At 40.6% G+C, this 20358-nt stretch overlaps 1 protein-coding gene across 3 annotated transcripts in view; it reads right to left on the bottom strand.

Moving 5' to 3' along the window:
• USP3 (ubiquitin specific peptidase 3) overlaps positions 1-20358 on the bottom strand; it is a 1626170-nt gene that overhangs the window by 743773 nt on the left and 862039 nt on the right. For all 3 annotated transcript variants that reach the window (XM_044077747.1, XM_044077746.1, XM_044077748.1), the window contains one exon: positions 12309-12422. In XM_044077747.1, the coding sequence (XP_043933682.1) occupies positions 12309-12422 (114 nt within the window). The remainder of the gene's footprint in view (positions 1-12308; positions 12423-20358) is intronic.

Consider the following 20358-nt stretch of genomic DNA (forward strand, 5'->3'; position numbering starts at 1 on the left):
GCTTGGCGTTTGCAGAGGGAAGTCATTGTGACTGTTTCCTATAAGGTTGTGATTTGTCTTCTCCTCCTCCTTTGGGGGCTGAAGCACCCCATTGTTTAGGTCTGTAGGAGCCTTGGGGCTGAGATCTGCCTCTTGGGCATCTGTATTTGCCTCTTTGTGGCCTGTCTGACACTGGAAAGGACCAATTTTTTGAAGGCCAGTTTCTGCTAAATCTAGGTGGTTGAACCTGTAAGAAATCTTTCACAGTTTACATTGACTTTGCTTTATCCTCCATTTTCTTTAACATCTCTTCTGCCTTAACATCAAAGTATCATGCTGTAGTGCAGCATCCAATAATTTTACTTTAACATGGTCAGGCAAACTTTGTTCTTTCAACCAAGCATGTCTTCGAATAACTGAGCCTGTAACTGAGGCTCTACAAAAAGCCTCTAATGAATCAAAACCACAATGCAGAGTATGCTTTCCCACTTGTTCAACTGCATGCAATAAATCCTGCATTTCTTTACTGTCAGGACTTTCTGTATTTGTAACCATTTTCTGCTTTAACAATGACATGAGATACTGTTGATATTTAAGCATGTGAAACTGACAGTTTAAAGCTCTTACAGCTGTAAACTTTTTTCCCCCATCTGTCCAGAGCTCTGAAATCCCTATCTGAGGGGACAGGATTTTTGGCAGTGGAAGCTTTAACTCCTTTAGGACCCTGAGAAATTGTTTCTGGGTCTGCTGCGGGTTTTTTGTAAAGAAATCTATGAGAGTCAGGGACCCTGTAGTACCTGTCTGGCTTTACTGGTGCGGGGGGGGGGGGTAAGGAATCTGGAGACAGACTGGATTCAGAAAAAAACATCATCTACAATATCAAGCACAGTGGGGGATAGCCAGCGGCCTGTGCTGAGGCAATAAAAGGAAATCTCTGCGCCTTTTCTTGGATTCTGAGTAATCCTGGCTCTCCCAATGGAAATGCTCCCTCATGGTGTGCAGGGTTTCCCCAAAAGAGTAATCCTCAGGCGGTGAGGCTGAAGGAATGGACTCTTCAGCATCAGAGTCCTCATAGGGAGGGAGAGAATAGCCCTGGTCAGAAGAATCAGAGGAAATGGAAACCTGATCAGAGGAATCATGATCAGTGTCTTGCCTGGACCTTTTGTCAGGAGGGGGATGGGAGCCCCTGATTAAAGTAATAAGGTCTTCAGCCATTTTAAGCATCTGTTTCTTTGGCATGGATGACTGTTCTGGAGAATGCTGTACTTGTTTCCTTGTCTTTAATGGTGTTTTTGACTTTGCCTTTGCTGCTGTAGTAGCTTTAATTGTAAGCTGTGAAGGTCTGAAAACACCCCCAGAAGCCGGTGCCTGCTCAGTGGCTCCGGACCCATCTGAGGGTATAGTTTCCGTAGGCCCAGTACCTTGAGTTTCCACAGGCCTCAATGTTTCCACGTGGCTGTCGGTTACGGCCTGTGGCTCTGAGGTAGCGGGTGTCAGGGGCTGCGAAAGCACCTCACTGAGAACCGGTGAATGGCCTAGAAGAGGCTTCGTCGTCGGTTTTGGACCTTGGATGCCTGTCTTTTTCTTTGTCTTTGCATTTTTTATGCAATCCGGTCGTCGGTTTTTCCGACAGCATTATGTAATTAAATCTTCATCCAAAATAATGTAAAGCAAAATCAAACTGACGTTTAATAGTGTGTTTATTGAATCAAGCACAAAACTGACAACTAGTAATGTCGTGGTCAGGGCCTAGGCAAGGAATGCAGTAAGAGTGAAAGTCCTTATGAGGTATTTGCTTCCTACAAGAAATACAATTATTAACTTTTACTGACATCGGTCTGGAGCAAGAAAAAGTTTCCCCAACAGGGTACTTAGCTTTAGTGAAGACTTCGGTTCTGAAATTCAATTTTGAAAATCTCAGGAGCTGGCCGACCGGCACTTGCGAACTGTTTTTGCTTCGAGCATCGCGTGGCAAGAAAGAATGAAGAAAATGGCGTTAGTTGCAACTTTTATACCCCTGGCGCACTGACGTCAGGGAAGAGGTGACAGCAACTGATGCCGGACCAAGACTTTGGAACTCGGGCCGACTGCGGGTCGCCTGCCAGCAGGATAACCCAAGTGTAATGACCGCAACAGAGAAACACGATGAACATCTGAGGATGATAATTAGGGAATGTCTGGGACTGCTCTCTGCATTCCTTATTTCTCTGGCACTAGACAATTCTTGAATAAAATTTTTTGCCTGTCTCAGACCTGGATGCACAAGTACTACAACACACTAGGACGACATCAGCTCCAGAAGTGGAGGGAAAAAGAAAGTTTGGTTTATGAGATGAAGAGGAATTCCCAGGAAAAAACAGGGACTCCCACTACCATTAGGAATCCTAGAAGAATATTTTCAGAACCCATCTGTCTGACAGAACATGATGACATGGAGGAAGATGAAGACCTAGGCTAAAGGATTGACTAAAGAGATATCTAAGGTGGGAGAGGGAAATTAGAAGGGGTAAGCAGTCATACAGATATTTTTAGACTAAACCTGGCACTGGGAGGTCCCCCCTTTCCTCCTAGAGCCACAATACCATTATTTTAGGAAAGGTATTTTTTTATTTTAGGACAAAGAGAATTGAATGACATAGGAAAAAATTAAAATTGGTACCCCTCTAGCAAAAGCACTCGGCAAGATAATCAGCAGTAGATGGCTTTGAAAAGGAAACAACTGCAGGATCATATGTGGGATAAGAAAAAGGCTATTCAAGCACCTGAGAATTTGTGGGGCATATGGTCGAGTGTCGGGTATACAACAACATGTGAAGAAAAAATCCCCTAAAGCTGATAAAACAGGATGGACAGCTTTATGCTGAGGAAAATCCAACTGAAACAAGTCATAAAACATCTGACAGAGAAGGATTTCAATCTGTTCCCACTGAAACAAATATTTCACTTTGCTACAGTTTCAGAAAAGACGACTACACTGTAGGGAAAGCTGAAGAAACACTTTCCTTAGAATCAGAATCCTCGGCTTAAGCAGAAATACTGAAGAACAACACTCACGTTCCAGTCCCTGCTGTCCTCTCAGGCCCAAATCCAACACAAGGCAACCTAGGCAGCTGCCTAGGCCCTGTTACTGAATGGGGGGGGGGGGTCCAGCCTGTCCTTAAAAAAAACAAACAAAAAACCCCCCAAAACACAACCCTCTACTCTTCCACAGATTCCATTTCAGACAGATCAGTGCTATCAGCACAAGATATTGCACTCTGTAAACACTGCATCAGGCGAGGAAGCACTTCAATATCACAGCCTCAGCAAGCCAGATTTGATTTGAGTACAACGTCCATTGTTAAGAGTTTGCGGACTTTTGGAGAGTCCAGGCTTCATTTTAGCATGAAATTTGATTGAAAATAGTCTGCAGGCTTTTTGCAGAGTAGGATACAGATCAGGAGATTATCACAGGGATTCTCTGGTCATCGGGAGATGCGAGTTTGCAGTGTCTGTGTGTGTGTGTGTGTGTGTGTGTGTGTGTGTGTGTGTGTGTTTCTCTACCAGTATGACCAGGCTGATCTGCCTCCAGAAAACTGTCCTTACAGGATAAGCTATGATTCTGCCTCCAGGACAATTACAGAAAACAAAGATAAATCAGTGAGAATTACAATTAGTCAGAAATACCGATCATTATTATTGCTCAAAAAATACATACACTTTTTTTATTTACCAAGGCCCAGGAGCTATCCTTTTTCATTTATCAAGTCCTAGGAGCAATGTCTGGTTAAGTGACTTAATCAAAGTCACTCAGCTGGCAAATGGAGCTACAGAGAGTCAACTCCTATACCCTCATCCACAGGAACCTGCTCAACAGGAGTTTGGAGCCATAATCCACTTAGCTAACTGCAAGACCTTCCTTAACATCTTCATTTTCTGATAAATCACAGAGGGTAATAGTCAAATCAATAACGCTAGTCACTAGAGCTTCATAACCGTAGTTCAGAAAATGTATTTCAAATTAATCAGCATTGTTTAGCACTTTATGCTCTGAGCTATTAAACTGCTTCTAGTAGTCAAACATTTTGGGTTTGAATCCTTCCACCACCATCTCCATCTAATTACTGTGTGCTTTTTGAGCAAGTCACTCAGTGCTACTAGGTCATCCTTGAAAAGGGATCCTTTGGTTCATAGTACTTAGGCTAGCTGTCCTAGGGAGCCATTTTAAGCTTGGTCAATTTACCTATTGGTCCATGAATAAACCTATGCCATTTGGTGTTAAACTGGCCTTACCCATTTCATGATACCCACATCATGGTTTATAATTATACATTATCCCTAGCAAGAATAAATGGGCCTATACCTTAAATAATTTGATGGGACCCATGCAAAGGATAATGCATTAAGAAGATGCCCATGTCCCTTAGTAGTACAGGGGCAGTCCTGTGGTAAATGTTCTATTACCCATACACAAGTCTAAGCTGCACTTGAATGGGAGAGAAATAAGTTTTGTTACACTTGGATGGGGAAGTCTATTCCAGAGCAGTGGTATCCTTTGCAAGATATAACTGTCCCTCCAAACCATCCTTTTAATGTTGTAGAAAAGAATTAGATCCCTAGCCTGAGTATTTCTGATGCAATCTGACTTGCTGATATGCAGTAGGTCCACCAGTATTTGGTCAGAGGATGCCATTACACTAGGCATGAGCCACCTCTTAGCATTAGATAGGATACAGAGTATAGTGACAAGTGAGTTTACTTGGTTAGCAACCAGATAAAAGAAAATACTTCAATGTTTGGCCCTTTTCTCGTCATTATTTTTGACTTTGTGGTATTGTGTGCTTTCTGATAAATGGCTGTATATTGCAGCCATTAAATAATGACAGCCATGAGTTTTAAATCCTTCAGAAAATGCTTGCTAATGCAAAGCTTTTTATTCTAGCAACTTTCTTAGCATAAAAGAGAAACGCTTAAAATTTATGCCTGATTTTTGGGTCTTTGTCTCTAATTTGAGCCAAGTTGAGAGGGAAGAAAGGGTTTGCAACAGGTTCCACTGTATGGTTTTAACAGTAGTGACATGAGATGCATTGATAAATAATGGGCCATAAATGTATTTATTCACTTGTTCATACGCAGATATCTGAGCTGTACAGTCATGTAAGTTGGCTGTAATTCATGTGTGTGTGTGTGTGTGTGTGTTTATGCGTATGTGTGTGTGCTCGTGTGCACAAATATTTCACTCCCGAAAAAACACAGTTGTTAAGGTGTAAAGGAAGGAAGTGATTACAGTAAACAGAACCATCATAATAAGAGTCATGTTCTTTGAGTACATTCCTTGCTTTCCTTATTTTGTTGACCACTGGCACTTGTGTTTATTATTTGGCTGTGATTAAACTAGACAGCATGAAATCTATGAGTTTAACATTAAGCCATGAATACATTTTTAATTAAACTTTGCTTTTTTGCAGGCACACTTGTGTGAAATGCACTGTGTTTGGCTACATAAATATGTCCACTAATTGTGCAAATGAGTAAGGCTATGAGCAGCTTCTTTATCCAGTAGACTTGTCCCAAGCTGTTAGCAAATGTGCTGCACATTTGTCTTTTGAATTCCTGCTCCCATCACACAGATGCTAATTAGTGCTTCACTATATGTTGCTTGATTGGGAGTCCCAGCAAATGCTTTGCAGTTTTAATGAGTTGCCAAATGCCTTTTCAAAATATTGTTTCAAAGTAAGAGGACTTTCCTGTTGCTCATGCTAAATCTGCTGTCAGTGTGAGACTTTTGTTTTGTTTACCAAATAGCTACCAAGTATTTTTGCTGTAAAATTTGAAATAATTCTTTTAAATTGCATCCAAATCTCACTGATCATTATAAAAGTAAAAACAAACAGTATGCACATTGATAGGTCTGAACAGTGTTTTATAGTAACTGAAAGACAACAAAGTAATGACATTTTATATGGCTGGGGTGGAGTCCATCACCCTGTGTAGGGCCTCATTTGACCATGATCCAGGCTCTTCTGACAGGGACTCAGAGAGAGAGAGAATATTGGGATTTTTTTTTTACTTTCTTATTAACAATCAATAGAGAAACAGAAATAAAATGCTGGAGGCTAGAAGCAATCCCTTTAGTAAACCTGGTAAGTCTTTTATGTTTGAGACAGAAGACAGGCAAAGCCACACAACTTTGTGGTTCTGTTTTCCTGGGAAACTCCATAGAAAAAGACAAACTACTGCAGGAGTACTACCCTGGAAGACAAGCAAATAACTCAGCTAAGAGGTAAACCTTTTTACCCACTAGTTTCCCCAGAGACAAGACTGGCTTTCCCTTGCCCAGTAATGAATAATGAACAGCCACAGAGGGCATGAATAACTCTCCATCCTAAGTGGCTGTAGGTGCTACACCAGAGGGACCAAGAAACAATAAGCAGTCCAAGAAACCTCAGTCTGGCCATTCAAGTGTCGCACATCAGCAGATAAGACTGTGATAGAGCCAGCTGGATCCAGGGATGGCAAGAAATATACTTCTTGTAGTTGGGGGAAGAACTGAGGAGACCAACATCTGCTCCACTGTTCAGACGAAAAGAGTACTCACAAGGCAGGTAAGCAGGCTTGCATGAGTCAGTAAAGCAAGTGACCATCCAAGAAAAGTTTTGAGGTAAACATTTATAAAGAAACATACCCAAAACTACAATATCCTGCCCCAAACACAATTATTCTACAAAGCAATGTAGAAAAAAAAGTAAAAAAGTATTTACACCCAGTTTTCTCACAAAAGCATTTTCAAATGAACTATCCCTTTACTTGTAAAACAGTCCAAATATAAAATTTTGGAGCAAAAGATAAATAATTTTTTTCATAGAAAAACACATTTTCTTCAGAAAAAAATGTGGAAGGCTCTTTCCCAAAGGGAACTTATCTGTTCCAGCCTTGAAATAATGCTGGCAGACCATCAGCTCCAAGAATCTCACAGAGGAAGTGAACTTTTGCAGAAAGAACGATCCAAAGCTTTTTGAGGATCTAACTGCTTTTTATATGAAGCTGTGCTCAAGCACCTGGCAACTACAGCATGTGGAAGGCACCCTAACCTTTGAAAAACTGACCGATTGGGTTATATTCTGTCAGTGATATGACCAAATAACCCAAATAGCTTAGGCTACTAGTTTCTTTCTGTGCGCCCCAAATATTCTTCACCAAATTGTCTTCTGTTTTTCGGCACGTGTCCAAACCAGTGCAACCTTTTTTTTGTTACATTGTCTGCAACTGGAGTTACTTTGGCTTCTGCTCTGATGTCTCCATTTCTTTGGCTGTCCCACAATGTGCATCTCACCACTACCTCAGACACTTCATCTTCCATCACATCTAGCTTCAACTGCTCTGCTTTTACTGCCTAGGTTTTTTGTACCATCAAGTAGTACTGGTTGCACAACTGCTCTGTGCACATTACCTTTCAGCTTCTTTTGCCTTTTTCTGTCATACACTAATCCTGACACTATGCCAGCTGGCTGCACACTTCTGATTCTAGCTTTGACCTCCTCATTCAGACTTCTCTTTGCCTCAACCACCCCACCTAGACACTTGAAGCTATTAACCTGTTCCACCACTTTCTCTTTTATCTCAATTCTCAGATTCTTCAGATTTCCCCCATTTGCTGCCATTACAACTGTTTTACCTGACACACTTTCGTGCCATGTGGCATCCCCACTCTCCTCTCCTTTACTGAATTTCTTGCTCAGTGTCAGCCTGCAATGCCGCATTGTCTGCTTACAGCTGTTTGCTAATGTTGTCCCTCACCAGTACAAACAGCATTGTGCTCAAAAATGAATCCTGATGCACATCTACTTCCACTGGGAACCATTCTATGAGACTGAACACTGTAAGCACTTGAGTCACTGATTCCTTGTACAAAGCCTGCAGTAATTCTATCAATGTTTCTGTGACTTAGTACCACTGCAGACCTGCCCAAATCAGATTTCTTTGGACTTTGTCATATGGTTTATCCAAGTCTAGGAATGCCCAGCTGGACTCCTCCTCATTTCTAGTTTCTTCTCGACTATCTGTCTCACTTTATGCAGTGCAACTGGAGTTTGATACCTATGTACAGGTGTGGATGACCACTGTTTTTGTACACACAGAGACACTAGTATGCTTTTTCTCCAGTCATCTGGTATATATGCCTTTCCATACTGCTATGAGTACCATCATGAGGAGGAGGTCTCTCCCCTGTCTCACCAAACATCTATCATATCTGCGGTGAACCTCATTTGAGTCTGTTTCCCTGGCTTCATTTTCCTTAATGCTGTTCTTTACTTGTAGGGTGGCTCCTCCTCTTCTTTCATTGTAGGCTGTGTCTGGGGCTGTACAGCTTCTGCAGGGTTTACTTTATTTAGAAGCTGCTGGAAATAATCCTTCCATCTCTTGTGGACTGGTGTGTGAGCAGGTTGTTGTCAGTATCTCTTATGAAGGGTGTCTGACTATCTTATTTATTTACATTTGTTGACCGGGAGTGTCCGACTGGATGTAGGTCCATTTTCAGCGGAGGCCCGGGGAGAAAAGTTCCACAGTTAAAATAGACAGTAGTTACATTGGATTACATAGTGATTAACAATTTGATTAACATAGCAATTAATTACAAACATATTTACAGATGAAGAACATAGTACATCAGTAGACAACTAGAATCTTTATCTGCGAAGTACATAACAGACATTAACAAATGTTACAATAAGAAGTTCCTGCTGTATAATAAGTACTAGGCTTATGAGCATCTGAGATTGCTATAATCAAGGTAGTTAGTGGGGTGGAAAGAAAGGTAGTGGTTGGATGGGGTGGGAGATATTAGAGTGGGAGTTGCAAGGGCATAGCCAGCATGTTTTTTAGGTGCGCTTTTTAGTAAAGTTTTGAAGTGGGTGCATGATGGTACGGAGGTAATTGTGGGTGGGAGGGAGTTCCATAATTTGGCTATGGCGCAAGAGAATAGTGCTTCACCAGCAGTTATTGGCTTTAGTGATCTCCAAGTGATTTTTGTTGCTGGATCTGTGACAGGGTTGGAGTAGATTCTGGAGGGATGGGACATTTAGTGGATGGTTTACTAGTTTGTGGGCGAGTGAGAGTTGATACCATTGAAGGAGGTGAGGGAGTTCAAGCCAGCCCAGTTCAGAAAGTGAGAGACAGTGGTGACTATGGCAGGATCTTCTTTATCTTTCTGTCTTTGCCTTTCAACCTGAAAGAGTTTCTTTGTGCTATCTACAGAGTCACTTTCCAGAAGCTGGTAGAGTGTCTCTTGATGCCTTGTTCTTTGCTATTGCAACTCCTCTTTTAGCCTGTCTGGTAGCCATCTAGTATTCCTTCTTAGCCTGGTCCATTTTTCTCTCAATTTTTCTTGCACTCCTTTCTTCTGATGACTTCCTAGACTTCTGCATTCCACCACTAGCTTTCCTTATGAACATTATTTCCATAACCGTCTTGGCTGCATATCTGTTCTATAGTTTTCATACATGCTGTTTTGAAACACTGCCTTTCTTCTTCAACTCTATTTCCTCTTCTGCCTGTTGCTCTAGAGCCCTGATTAATTTACTCCTAAGTAGGAGGAAATCTGCCGAAGTTACATGATAGACACTCTCGTATGTGATGCTGTGACTGCCTCTCTTACTGAAACGTGTTGGCCACCATCAAGCCATTTGCTAGACAGAAGTCTAGAATGGCCGCTCCTTTTTATACTCCTTGCCCCACCCATGTGGACCCAGGCAGCCTTCATATCCTGTTCTGGCTATTCTGATGATGTGTATTCCAGGTCAACCATTATCAGCAACACCCACTTACTTATTTACTTATTCGTATTTGTTTACTGGGGAAGAGCAGTGATCACAGAATGACGAATTTGTAGGTGCAGCCAAGGTTATAAGAACACTAACAAATGTATTAATTAACACAGCAGTTACATACAGTTACAACACTATTTTCTTCTAAGTTGATTTCCTCAATCATAAGCAACTTAAAACCTAACTGCATGTATGTTAATACTTAGCCCTTTTAAGACCTGAACACAAATGATGCACGGACATATGTCAAACCAAAAACAGGTCTGTGGATTGTTGTGTTCAAATGAATTTCAGCTAGGACACATTATGTATACCATTACAAATGAAGTACTTTAAATTTACAATGCACCTCTACTACTGTTACTGAATAGCCTGTTTTGATTTCCAATAAAGTTTATTTGCTGAATTTACTACAAACAAATATTGAGGTTCTCCTGTTAGATTCTCGGCTGGAGTGCCTTCTGTGTGGAGTATGCATGTCCTCCCTGCGGTCGAGTGGTCTCCGAAAGACATGCTTGAATGGGTGTGCCTTCGCTGAAGGTTGGGCTGGCAACTCGGCACCATAAAAATCGACTGCCAAACATTAGCGGACCGGAGTTCCGCTGTGGAGACCCCTAACCGGGAAAAGTCGAAAAGACAAACAACAACAGCTACAAACAAATATCTATTCAATAGTTTTCTATACTGAACCACCTGGTCAAATCTGTGTGTTACAAAAGCACCATCTGATTTCTTTTCCCGTATTTACCCATCAACATGAACGTTGCGTCACAAATGCCTAAGACATAAGTGTGCAAAAGGTGCAATGAGAGGACTCACTCTAACATGTAGCATAGGGTCTACTACACTTCAACAAGAATACAATGTCAATGAAACAAAGCAGTCAAAGCATCCACTGGATAAAAACACACAAAGAAAAAAGCATTTACAGCAGGGTGAAGTCATGTCATCTGTAATCACCATATGAAGGACATAACCATCCTCCTACATTCCACTTACTTGTGTATACTAGTGCCACAGTCACACAACCGCAGGGAAACATGAAAAGTGCAAAACATTTGAATCACTGTTGTCTGACTCAAACCAAACCATGCAGGTGGTGACTGTCTATGAAGAACAGCATTCAACCAGTCTCACATTGGAGAAGTGTACTTAGAGAGTTGAAACCTCATGCAATGCATACTCAGTTAATAGCAGAGAAGCCAAATTATATACTTGCACTCTGGCAGCTACGTCCCCCTTGTAAACAGACAGCTCTTGCAGTATCCCTGGTCTCCACCGAATATTCACTAACCAGTGAGACATTAGCCAGTGAGACATATCCCTTCCCTTACTAACCCAATGGAAAGGCAACCAGGACATTGTCTCATTATTACTCTGCCTTTGCTTCTTTCCTCTTCCCAACTCGTTCTTGAATGTCTGGGCTGCTATCTGAACACCTGAAATAGACAACCATGTTGCAGTGTGAAAGGGCAGTGGCAGCGAACAGAATGTTGGAGTGTAACATCAAAGGGGATATATTCCAGAAGCAAGGAGGTAATGTTTCCACTTGGCCTTAGTCCGAATTTACCTTAAATATTATGTAATAGATGAGGAAAGAGATATACAGCTGCTGCAAAGAATCTACAGGAAAGTTGCCAGAAAGATCCGTGTAATAAGTGGGAAAGAATATAACCAGAGGTTAGAGAAGTTACAGCTCCTCTCACCCAAGACCAAAAGAGATGGGTAGGGACATGACACTGGTACACAAAATCATGACAGTGATAAGTGAAGCAGTAATTTTAAAAAGCAAAAACAGCGGAGGAAGAAGGGGGCCCAGACATCAGGCTGTAGGGACCAACTACTCCTTTTATATCTGAAAGTACTGTTTCACAGACAGAGTTATGGACCATAGAATGGATACTGGAAAATGAATTCAAGACTATTCAAGAGAGCATGAGACTGGCAGAAAAAAAGGTAAAGTAGAATGCGAAAACGCTTAAAGGGGCAGTCAAAAAAGCTTACTATCACTTTCTGCAAATATCATGCAAGTAATACACCATTCTTCCATATAACATCATTAACAACTTAATAGCACTTTGGTTAAAAGCAGGAGGTTGTGCCTTAACTTGGAAACAATATCTCAAAGTCAGGATTACTCCCTGGATGGTTTAGGGAAGCATTCACATAAACATATGGACAATTTAAAAAGCATGTAATCAACATAAACACCACGTCTCTGCAGGTGAGAGGAAGCCATAGCACTCAGGGGAAATCCACATGAATGCAGGGAGGCCATGCAAACTTCACATAAGATAATAAAGTTCAGGAAAGCGCCCACATTTTGGAGTTCTGAAACAGCAATACTAAATTATGTACTATCAAGTGTTTTACAATTACCTTTGAAAGATCATGAACGTATAATTAAAATTCAGCATAAAAAATATTTGTCTAATACATTTAAGTTTGCACTTAAAGTTTAAAAAAATGACATTTCAGCAAATAATTACTCTGCCTGTTTTAAAGCATTAAAAAAAAATCACTTACACGTTACTTTCTCCTTGGCTTCGTGTGTGATAGCTCCGTCGTCCAGCTGTTTTCCCACTACGTAACTCCATAGCTGGAAGCTCCCTGAAGTATGTACAGAACTGCTGAACATTGCTGAAAAAATATATTATTAGTCTGCAAGTTAGTATGATGTACAACATGATTTTGTGCTCACTGTAACACAGGGCTTTTCTGTAGATGAAAGGCTTACATGCATCCACTCAATGGTGAAAATAACCAAACAATCTTATAGAACTACCATAACACTTCATGTAGACAACTGGGACATTTAGAGAACCAAACAAGACTACAGTAAAATCCTAAACTCTGTATCCTAGAGGCTGAAAATTAAAATTATGAAGAGGATTTAAAGCAGCAATATAGAGTGGTGAAATTAGTCAAAAAGAAGCTCATATGTTGTCTTATATGTAAGGAATGCAACAATGGAAGTAACAAATGGAATTTAAGTGGTAAGATGGGGTTAATGGAGACCATTGTGCTGGATTTGCTGGGGGTTAGGAAAGTAGCAAGAGATTAGCAGCACAAAAAATGCTAATGTTGTATAAAATGGATTCTTGTTGATTTTTCCAAATCTAATTTCAGTGAGTTTTGATAGTGTTTGTAGGTTCATAGTTATATACTAGGCTAATGACCACCAAGGCCTTTTAAGCCTAGCTGTGCAATCCACCCCAACTGTGTCACTATGTATCATTCATTTAACAGGAGGTGGTATGTTCATTAGGAAGTTTCTACAAGTTCTGTGGGGGGCATATGTTTGGGTAATACTGTCAGCATCTGTCTATCAGAGACATGGGGGCCAGACCAGGGGTGAATTTCCGATGTCCCATCCATTGGTCAAGATTACGATTAAGCTGGGTTAGGAATGGACTCTGCTTCTGCTTAGGGAGGAGGTCCTGAAATACTTGCAACACTAGAAGGACCATTCTCAACTCCAAGATGTTGATGTGAAGATTGGTCCAAGATACATGGTCATCACTGGAGACCATTCTCCCTTTGAAATGCACTCCCCTCCCTACAAGGGAGGCATCCATGGTCACTGTTGCAATTAGTGATTCCTCACAGACTTGATGACCCAGGGTCACCTTCGTGGATGTTGTCCACCAAGTGATGCGTTGTTTGTAAATCTGCATAATTTGAATTTTCAAATGTACAGAGTAAATTGATTGAGACCACTGTAGTGCTAAGGTCCACTACAGTAGTTTCTGGCTATAGGACCATTAGTGTTGTAGACTCCATGAAACCGAAAAGATTCAGAACTAACCTCAATGACTGTGATGGTTGATGCAGTACATAAAAAGGTATGAGATGAAGTGACAGAACTCTGGACTGGGGAAGGCTGACTATTTGTAGTTTGGTGTCTATGTGGCATCCTATGAACTCCATATTCTGTACTGAATATTTGTAAATTTACAAAAGTGTCAACTAAGTCCAAAGGCAATTGGAGTACCTGGTTCAGGTGATGTACAAGCAGATGCTTGGTGGAAGCAGGGAGGAATCAGTCGTCGAGGTGTGGGAAAACTTGGATCTGTAATAGGCACAACTGTGCTGCTACTACTACCATGATCTTGTTGAACACCCCGGGGACTGTGGTGAGAACAAATAACAGTGCACAACATTGATAGTGATTTGTTCCCAGCCAGAAGTGGAGAAATCTCCTGGATTGCTTTGTTATCTTGATGTGACAGTAGGTGTCCTGGAGACCTATGGAGCACATTCAATTATCCTTCCTCAAAGGAGGTAAAATGGACTGCACCGTGACCATCTCGAACTTTGTCCATTTCACAAACTGTTTAGGTGACAGAGATACTAAATTTGTTTGAGGTCCCTGATTTTCTTTGGTACTAAAAAGAACCAGGAATAGACTCAAATTCTAACTAGTCATGGGGATGGACTAGATGACTCTTTTCAAGAAGCTTTGAAATTTCTACAGCTGCTAAGCCCCACTGACTAGGTAGAACATCAGGGACTTTCTTCTTTTTCTGTGGTGGTAGGGAAAAGGGAATTAAATAGCCTCTGGATATTATTTTTTGCACCCAGGAATCTGAAGTTATTCTGTGCCAGGCTTGAGGGTGCAGAGATAGGCACCCCCGACTGCCTCCAGAGTGCAACAGTCAGGCAAACACTCAAGAAAATGGACCTTGTTTATGCGGTCCTCCTCTGCTTCTCGGGTGTCATCCATTAAAATTTCCTCACTCATTGCCAGAGGAAGGTTTGTCACCTTGGGAGCCATGGCAAGTAGTCTGTGATTTCTGGAACCACATCATCTTCCCTGATCTCCAGTTCCTACAGAAAGTTCTTTAAAGGGTGGAGAAGTGTACTCCCACTGAAGAGAGAGTCTTACCCTCTTGTTGGCTCCTGGTAAGTGTGTCTTTAAATTCAGGTTCAAACAAAGTGGAACCATCATAAAAGGCATTTACAAAGAACTACTTAAAGCCTTCCACAAAGTAACAAAGATGAATCCAGGTGTGGCGGTGCACAGTGATGTTGCTGCCTGCTGCTCTGGCCTTACCATCAGCTGCATTAAGAGAGTAAACACACGGCTAAATAGGAGGATTGGAGGATAGAAAGCTGAGAAGTTCACTCTTTTCTGAGCATCTGCAGGCAATACCCTCAAGGGGAACTTTGTGATCTCTTTGGTCAAGTCTCTCTGAAATCTTGTTAAATGAGACAAAACAGTTCAGTGATCTAAGGGCGAAAGTTTCTGATGGATAGGCTTGCTTCCTGAATCTGCCCATTACCACAGATTCTCCATTAGGAGGATGAACAGAGCATCTTTCTTCCAATTGTGCTTTCTTGGTGGCTGCTTTCATCACCATAGCATCTACTGGTGGACCTTTACTCCAGTGATCCTGTCCTTAGGTGCAGCTAAGATGTGATCAGCTTTTTCAGGGATGGGCTCCCCCATCTCAGGATCCTTCCATGTCTATTAAGCCATAAGGTTGATAACAGGATCAACAGGAGGTACCACCCAGGATGATGCTGGCCTGAAACCAAAAGCTTCCAAGTATACAGAGTCATCTGGAGAAGGGTCTTGGGACGACTAACCCCCTCCCCACTTCATTAATTAGAGAACATCAGTGAATGTGACACCTTCAGACAGGGAGCAAGGGGGAACCTTCCTCTAAGTCAGTATCTTCAGTGAAACATTCTGGGGAAAGAGTCTAAGTGCTTCTGTTTGCATGTCCGTTTTCTGGAGGAGCAGTAGACGGTTCAGAATTGGACGAAGAACTGACAAAGCAGACTTCCTCGGAAGCCCCTGATACTAGCTGTACATGTCTGACAGGGTGACGAGGAGAGGAAACAGACTTCAGCTGGGGTTTGGGTGGAGCCAAACTGGCTGAAGACATCTTATCTTTGGTATTTGCCAAAACCCTTTCAAAGGCCTTGAAGACAGAAGTTGCCACTGGTGCGGAGGACTCCCTCAGATCCGATAGAGATGTAGGAGAGACAGCTCTGAGAATCTCTGTGTAGATTCACCACCTCTGAACTCAGTGCAGAAGCAATGGCTCAGAGTCTCATCTTGATCATAATGCATTACAGTCAAGAGACAGAGAAGCAGTCAGTGTTAAAGTCATAAGTAGCTCTGGTGCAGACAAAGGTGCTCTGGTTCCAATTAGATCCAATAACACTGGACCAGAAGGGCAAGTCAGTACGGATTCTAGTAAGGGAAGGGTAAGATGAACAGTACTCTGTACCCTCCAAGGGGATGGTACCAGGATAACCCCAAGCTGAATCCGCAACTCAAAAACTTCCTCATCATCCTAATGGCAACGAGCTTTGTGAGGCTTCTTGATGACCAAGTGGATGGTGCCACCGAAGGTGTTCGACAGTATCTCCTTTCCTGAAGGATAGGGGAATGTAGTCTAGAACTCACTGATCCTGGTGAGTATTTGATCCATGAAGAAGGTGAATGGACTTGAGAAGTCATCAGATCTGATCTTCCAAGTACCTTAAGGTTGTTACAGAGAGTGGTCATCAGTTCCAGAGTGATTTTCTGGTGGATTTAGTGGGAGACTTTCTCCTTTCTTTTTCCCTTTTGTCCTTATCGGGTTCCTTTTCTTTTCCCTTTGATTTTGATCTCCATCTTTATTGGAAGAGGATGCCAAAAAAAGGAAGGGGTGTCTGTGTTGGAAAGAGCCCTTTTCAAACAAGTTTGCCCTTTTTGGTCCGAAGGACTCTAGCACTGAATACTGCATATGACTGACAGTCTACACTGAGGTGTGCAGCACCTAAACAATAAACAGATTTGGAGTATGGGTCCAGGGTGGAAGTTTGTTCTCATAACACCAAGCACTTCTGGAACCCAAAGGATTCCGACATGTTGAATATCCTAAAAGAAAGTATGTTAAATACAAAGTACAATCACAAGATATAAGTAAATATATAACCTATGTTTTTTTTCTTACAAAAAAACTGCTAAGAAGGAAAGATCGCCCTGAGTTCTTAGTAAGTTAACTAGACTATACTAAATAAATTGCTAGAGCTTAATCCCAAGTTCTATATTACAAAAAATATCACAGGATGAGATATCTCTCTCTCACTGTAGGAGAGGAGTGGCAAAAGTGTTGAAGCATAAAGCAAGCTGTTTGAGAGCTCTCTCACATCCTTATCGTTCAAGTGGCAAACGAGATCTGAGCATTTGAGGCAGAGGTAGGAGTTGAGTTCAAGCTCTGGATCCAGTGAAGCTTTGAAGTTGGCACAGAGGTCGGAACCGAATAGTTCCGATGACCCATACATTTAAAATGGACAAAAATAGACAAAACTGGATATAATATTGTTTCATTCTTTTAACGTCTCCAAGTCTTCTGGGTTTCTAATACCATGTTAGGAATGGATCCCATTCCCAAATCAAAGTGCGATTAAAGTTAATGAAATTAGTACTGTTTCAATCTTTGATGTCAGTCAGAAGTGCTCTTTGCAGCAACCACAATGTGCCCAGTAATGACTCCTCCTGCAATTCATAGGGAGTTACACATATTAGTAACTTATCTAAACATGATTGGAGATTTGTTTTGATAAGTTCTGTTGGTCCTACTACTATTGGAACTCTCTGGGTATCGTTCTTCCGCATTGCTCTTCTTTCTGTCTGCAAAGCCTGGTATTTTATAACTTTGTGTCTTTCTGTATGCAAATCACTGGGTGCAGCGATTTCAATGATTAATGCTACTTTTGTCTTCTTTTCATGGACCACTATTATCTGGTTTTCATGCATCTATCTTTTGAACTGCTGGTAATGGGTGATCCCATGTGATGTAGACTTCATGACTTTCTATGATGCTTTGTGGCTCATGTTTCCAGTGCTTTTCAGCCACTTCAATACCATAATGTTTGCACAATCCCCAGTGCAACAGTCTTGCCACATTATTATGCCTTTTAGTGTACAGTCCTTCTGCCATTAGTATGTCACAACCAGCAACAAGGTGTGCGACTGTTCCCAATTCTGTCTTACAAAACCTAAATTTGTCTGTTTCTTCCACATGTTCAATGGACTTTGTAAACCAACACGTACATAGCCCACTATCTTGGGTTGCCAATATTAACCTTTCATCTTTTAGTTTGAATTCACCACTCCTTAATAATTCCTGCATTTGATCCTGATCAACATGAGATTCTTCCAGGATTTTCTATACTTGCAAATATATTTATGCATTTTCCAAATTTCTTGCTTTCTCATTTGATCCTTCACCTTATATTCCTTCTTTTATTTTTTTTTGGCACATTCAGTTGCTGCCTGATTTTTACCTACTTCTGGTTGGATTTCCATTCTCACTTGAAGCCAATATGCTTCTCCTAGACTAAGAAGGGAAGTCATCTTAGACTTATTCTCCTCATGTTTCAAAACTCCCTATATTTGGGTCTTGTGAGGTCAGCAGGTATGTATGCAGTCCCACAACTGCAGATTTTATCATGTAATCCATTTCAAGTAGGCCCATACCTCCTTCAGAATGGCGACTATATAATCTTCGAATGAACTGATTTTTATAAATCATATGATGAGCATGCATGAAGCATCCTTCTTGTTTTCCTGTCTAATCTATCCAACACCTTTTGGGGCCAGTCAATCACTCAAAACCTGTAAGTTAGGACAGGAAGAACAAATTGGTTTATAGCTTGAATTTTGTTCCTAGATGTCAACAGTGTTTTCAGGATTAATTTAAGTCTTCTAAAATATTCCCTACTAAGTTTTATTCACATTTGCTCATGTTTTATTGTTGATCCTTCATCAGTTCCTAAATATTTATACACTCCCTCTTGCTCAAGTTCTTTTATATCATATTCTTGTCCTAAACTGTTGTTTTCTTGGTACTGCAACTTTTCTGCTTTAAAGGTTGCTTTTGCATATTTAGCAAGACCAAATGACATTCTTATATCATCTGAAAAAGTTTTGACTACTTGCAGTTGTGCTTTCAGTTCCTCATCTGATGAGCCATACAGTTTTAAATCATTGACAGAGAAGATGAGAAGTCTTTGCACTTTGTTGCTTTTTGGGAGCCAAATTATAGCAAAGACTCAATCAAATAAGCAGACAGCTTAATGGGTTAAGGGCATGGCAAAAGAGCAACAGTGACAGAGTGTCATCCTGGAATATCCCCCTTTGGATTTTTATCCCTGGAAATAATAATTTGTCCTTTATCATGGCTTAACTGCAAAGTGGTTTGCCACTGTTTCATGGTCGTTGTGATGTAGTTTTATAAGTGTAGGGTGTAATCTTATATATTTTTAAGCACTCTTTTATCCATGAATGTTGGATACTTTCAAATACTTTTTTGCAGTCAATCAATGCCATACTTAGATTCTTCCCCTATGACTTAGATTAGTCCCCTATGACTTTATTTAACATGATCATTTGTTCCACATGACTTTCTTTTATTGCCCTTTTCTACTATTGTAATAGTTGAGTTTTCTTCTAAATTACTATAAACTCTGCATCGATTCGAGTGTATAGTTTATATGTCGTTGGAAGGCATGTTGTCTATAATCTTTAGGGTAGCTTGTAGGTTCACTCTTAAGGAGGAGCATTGTTTTTCCTGTTAGCAAGGTTAGTGTCTGTTTGGGGTGCGCATATAAATAGTTCTTACTCATGGCTAAATCTTTGTGCAAAGATGTTAATTTTAACCTGAAGTTAGGTACTGCATCTGGGCCTGCGATTTTCCAGTTAGAGGCTTTTCTTAACTTTGTTTCAGTCTCTCTGGCTGTCACTTCATCCCATTTCATATCCTGTACCTTTGAACTTTTTTTTTTTTTTTTTTTTTTTTTTTTTAATACTTCTTCCATCCATTTAGCATCTTTGTTATGTTCCACTGGATCTTCATAAATACTTTTCCAAAATGTATCTTTTTCTTCTTTTTTTTGGTGGTTTTTCAATTTCTTTTACCTTGTGTCTCAATTCTCTATAAAACTTTTTTGTGTCATCAGTAAATTGCTTATTTTGTACTTTTCCTTTATATTTATCTGTGTATCTTTCGGCCTACGCTGATATTTTTAGTTTATTATTTGCGATAGTGCATGACAAATCCTGACCCATTGTAACACAGCGCATTGCTTTTATCATGCCTATCTTTATGAGTATTTTTGCTGATCTGTTTCCGCTTCTAACACTGACACTTCTTGTCTTAATTGCTTTATAGTTTTCTCTGTTCAATACTTCCATGACTGTATTCAAATTCTACCCCCCCCTTCCCTTACTATCCTGTGTTCTTGTGGTAGAATTTTATCTGTTATTAATTTAGCTGCACAGTAATATATACTTCTGTTATATTGCATGGATCTCTATGGACAGACCTAATTACTGTGTTCATTTGTTTTATCAAACTTCTAACTTTTTGGGTTTTAGTGACCTTCTGTAGTCTATTTCTTTCATTGATCTTAATATATTTATTTATCTATCACTGTTAAATCAAGCAACTCTTCTCTTAGCTTATTTTCTTCTAAATTGAGAGTAAATTTTTTTGTTCTTTATTTTCTGCGGGCATTCTATAGAAAGTTTTATAGCATTTCCTGTAGCACATTCTCTTCAGTTTCATCCGAT

This window comes from Protopterus annectens, chromosome 7.part0 (genome assembly GCF_019279795.1).
Source record: "Protopterus annectens isolate FY-2018-M chromosome 7.part0, PAN1.0, whole genome shotgun sequence".
Classification (NCBI taxonomy): domain Eukaryota; kingdom Metazoa; phylum Chordata; order Ceratodontiformes; family Protopteridae; genus Protopterus; species Protopterus annectens.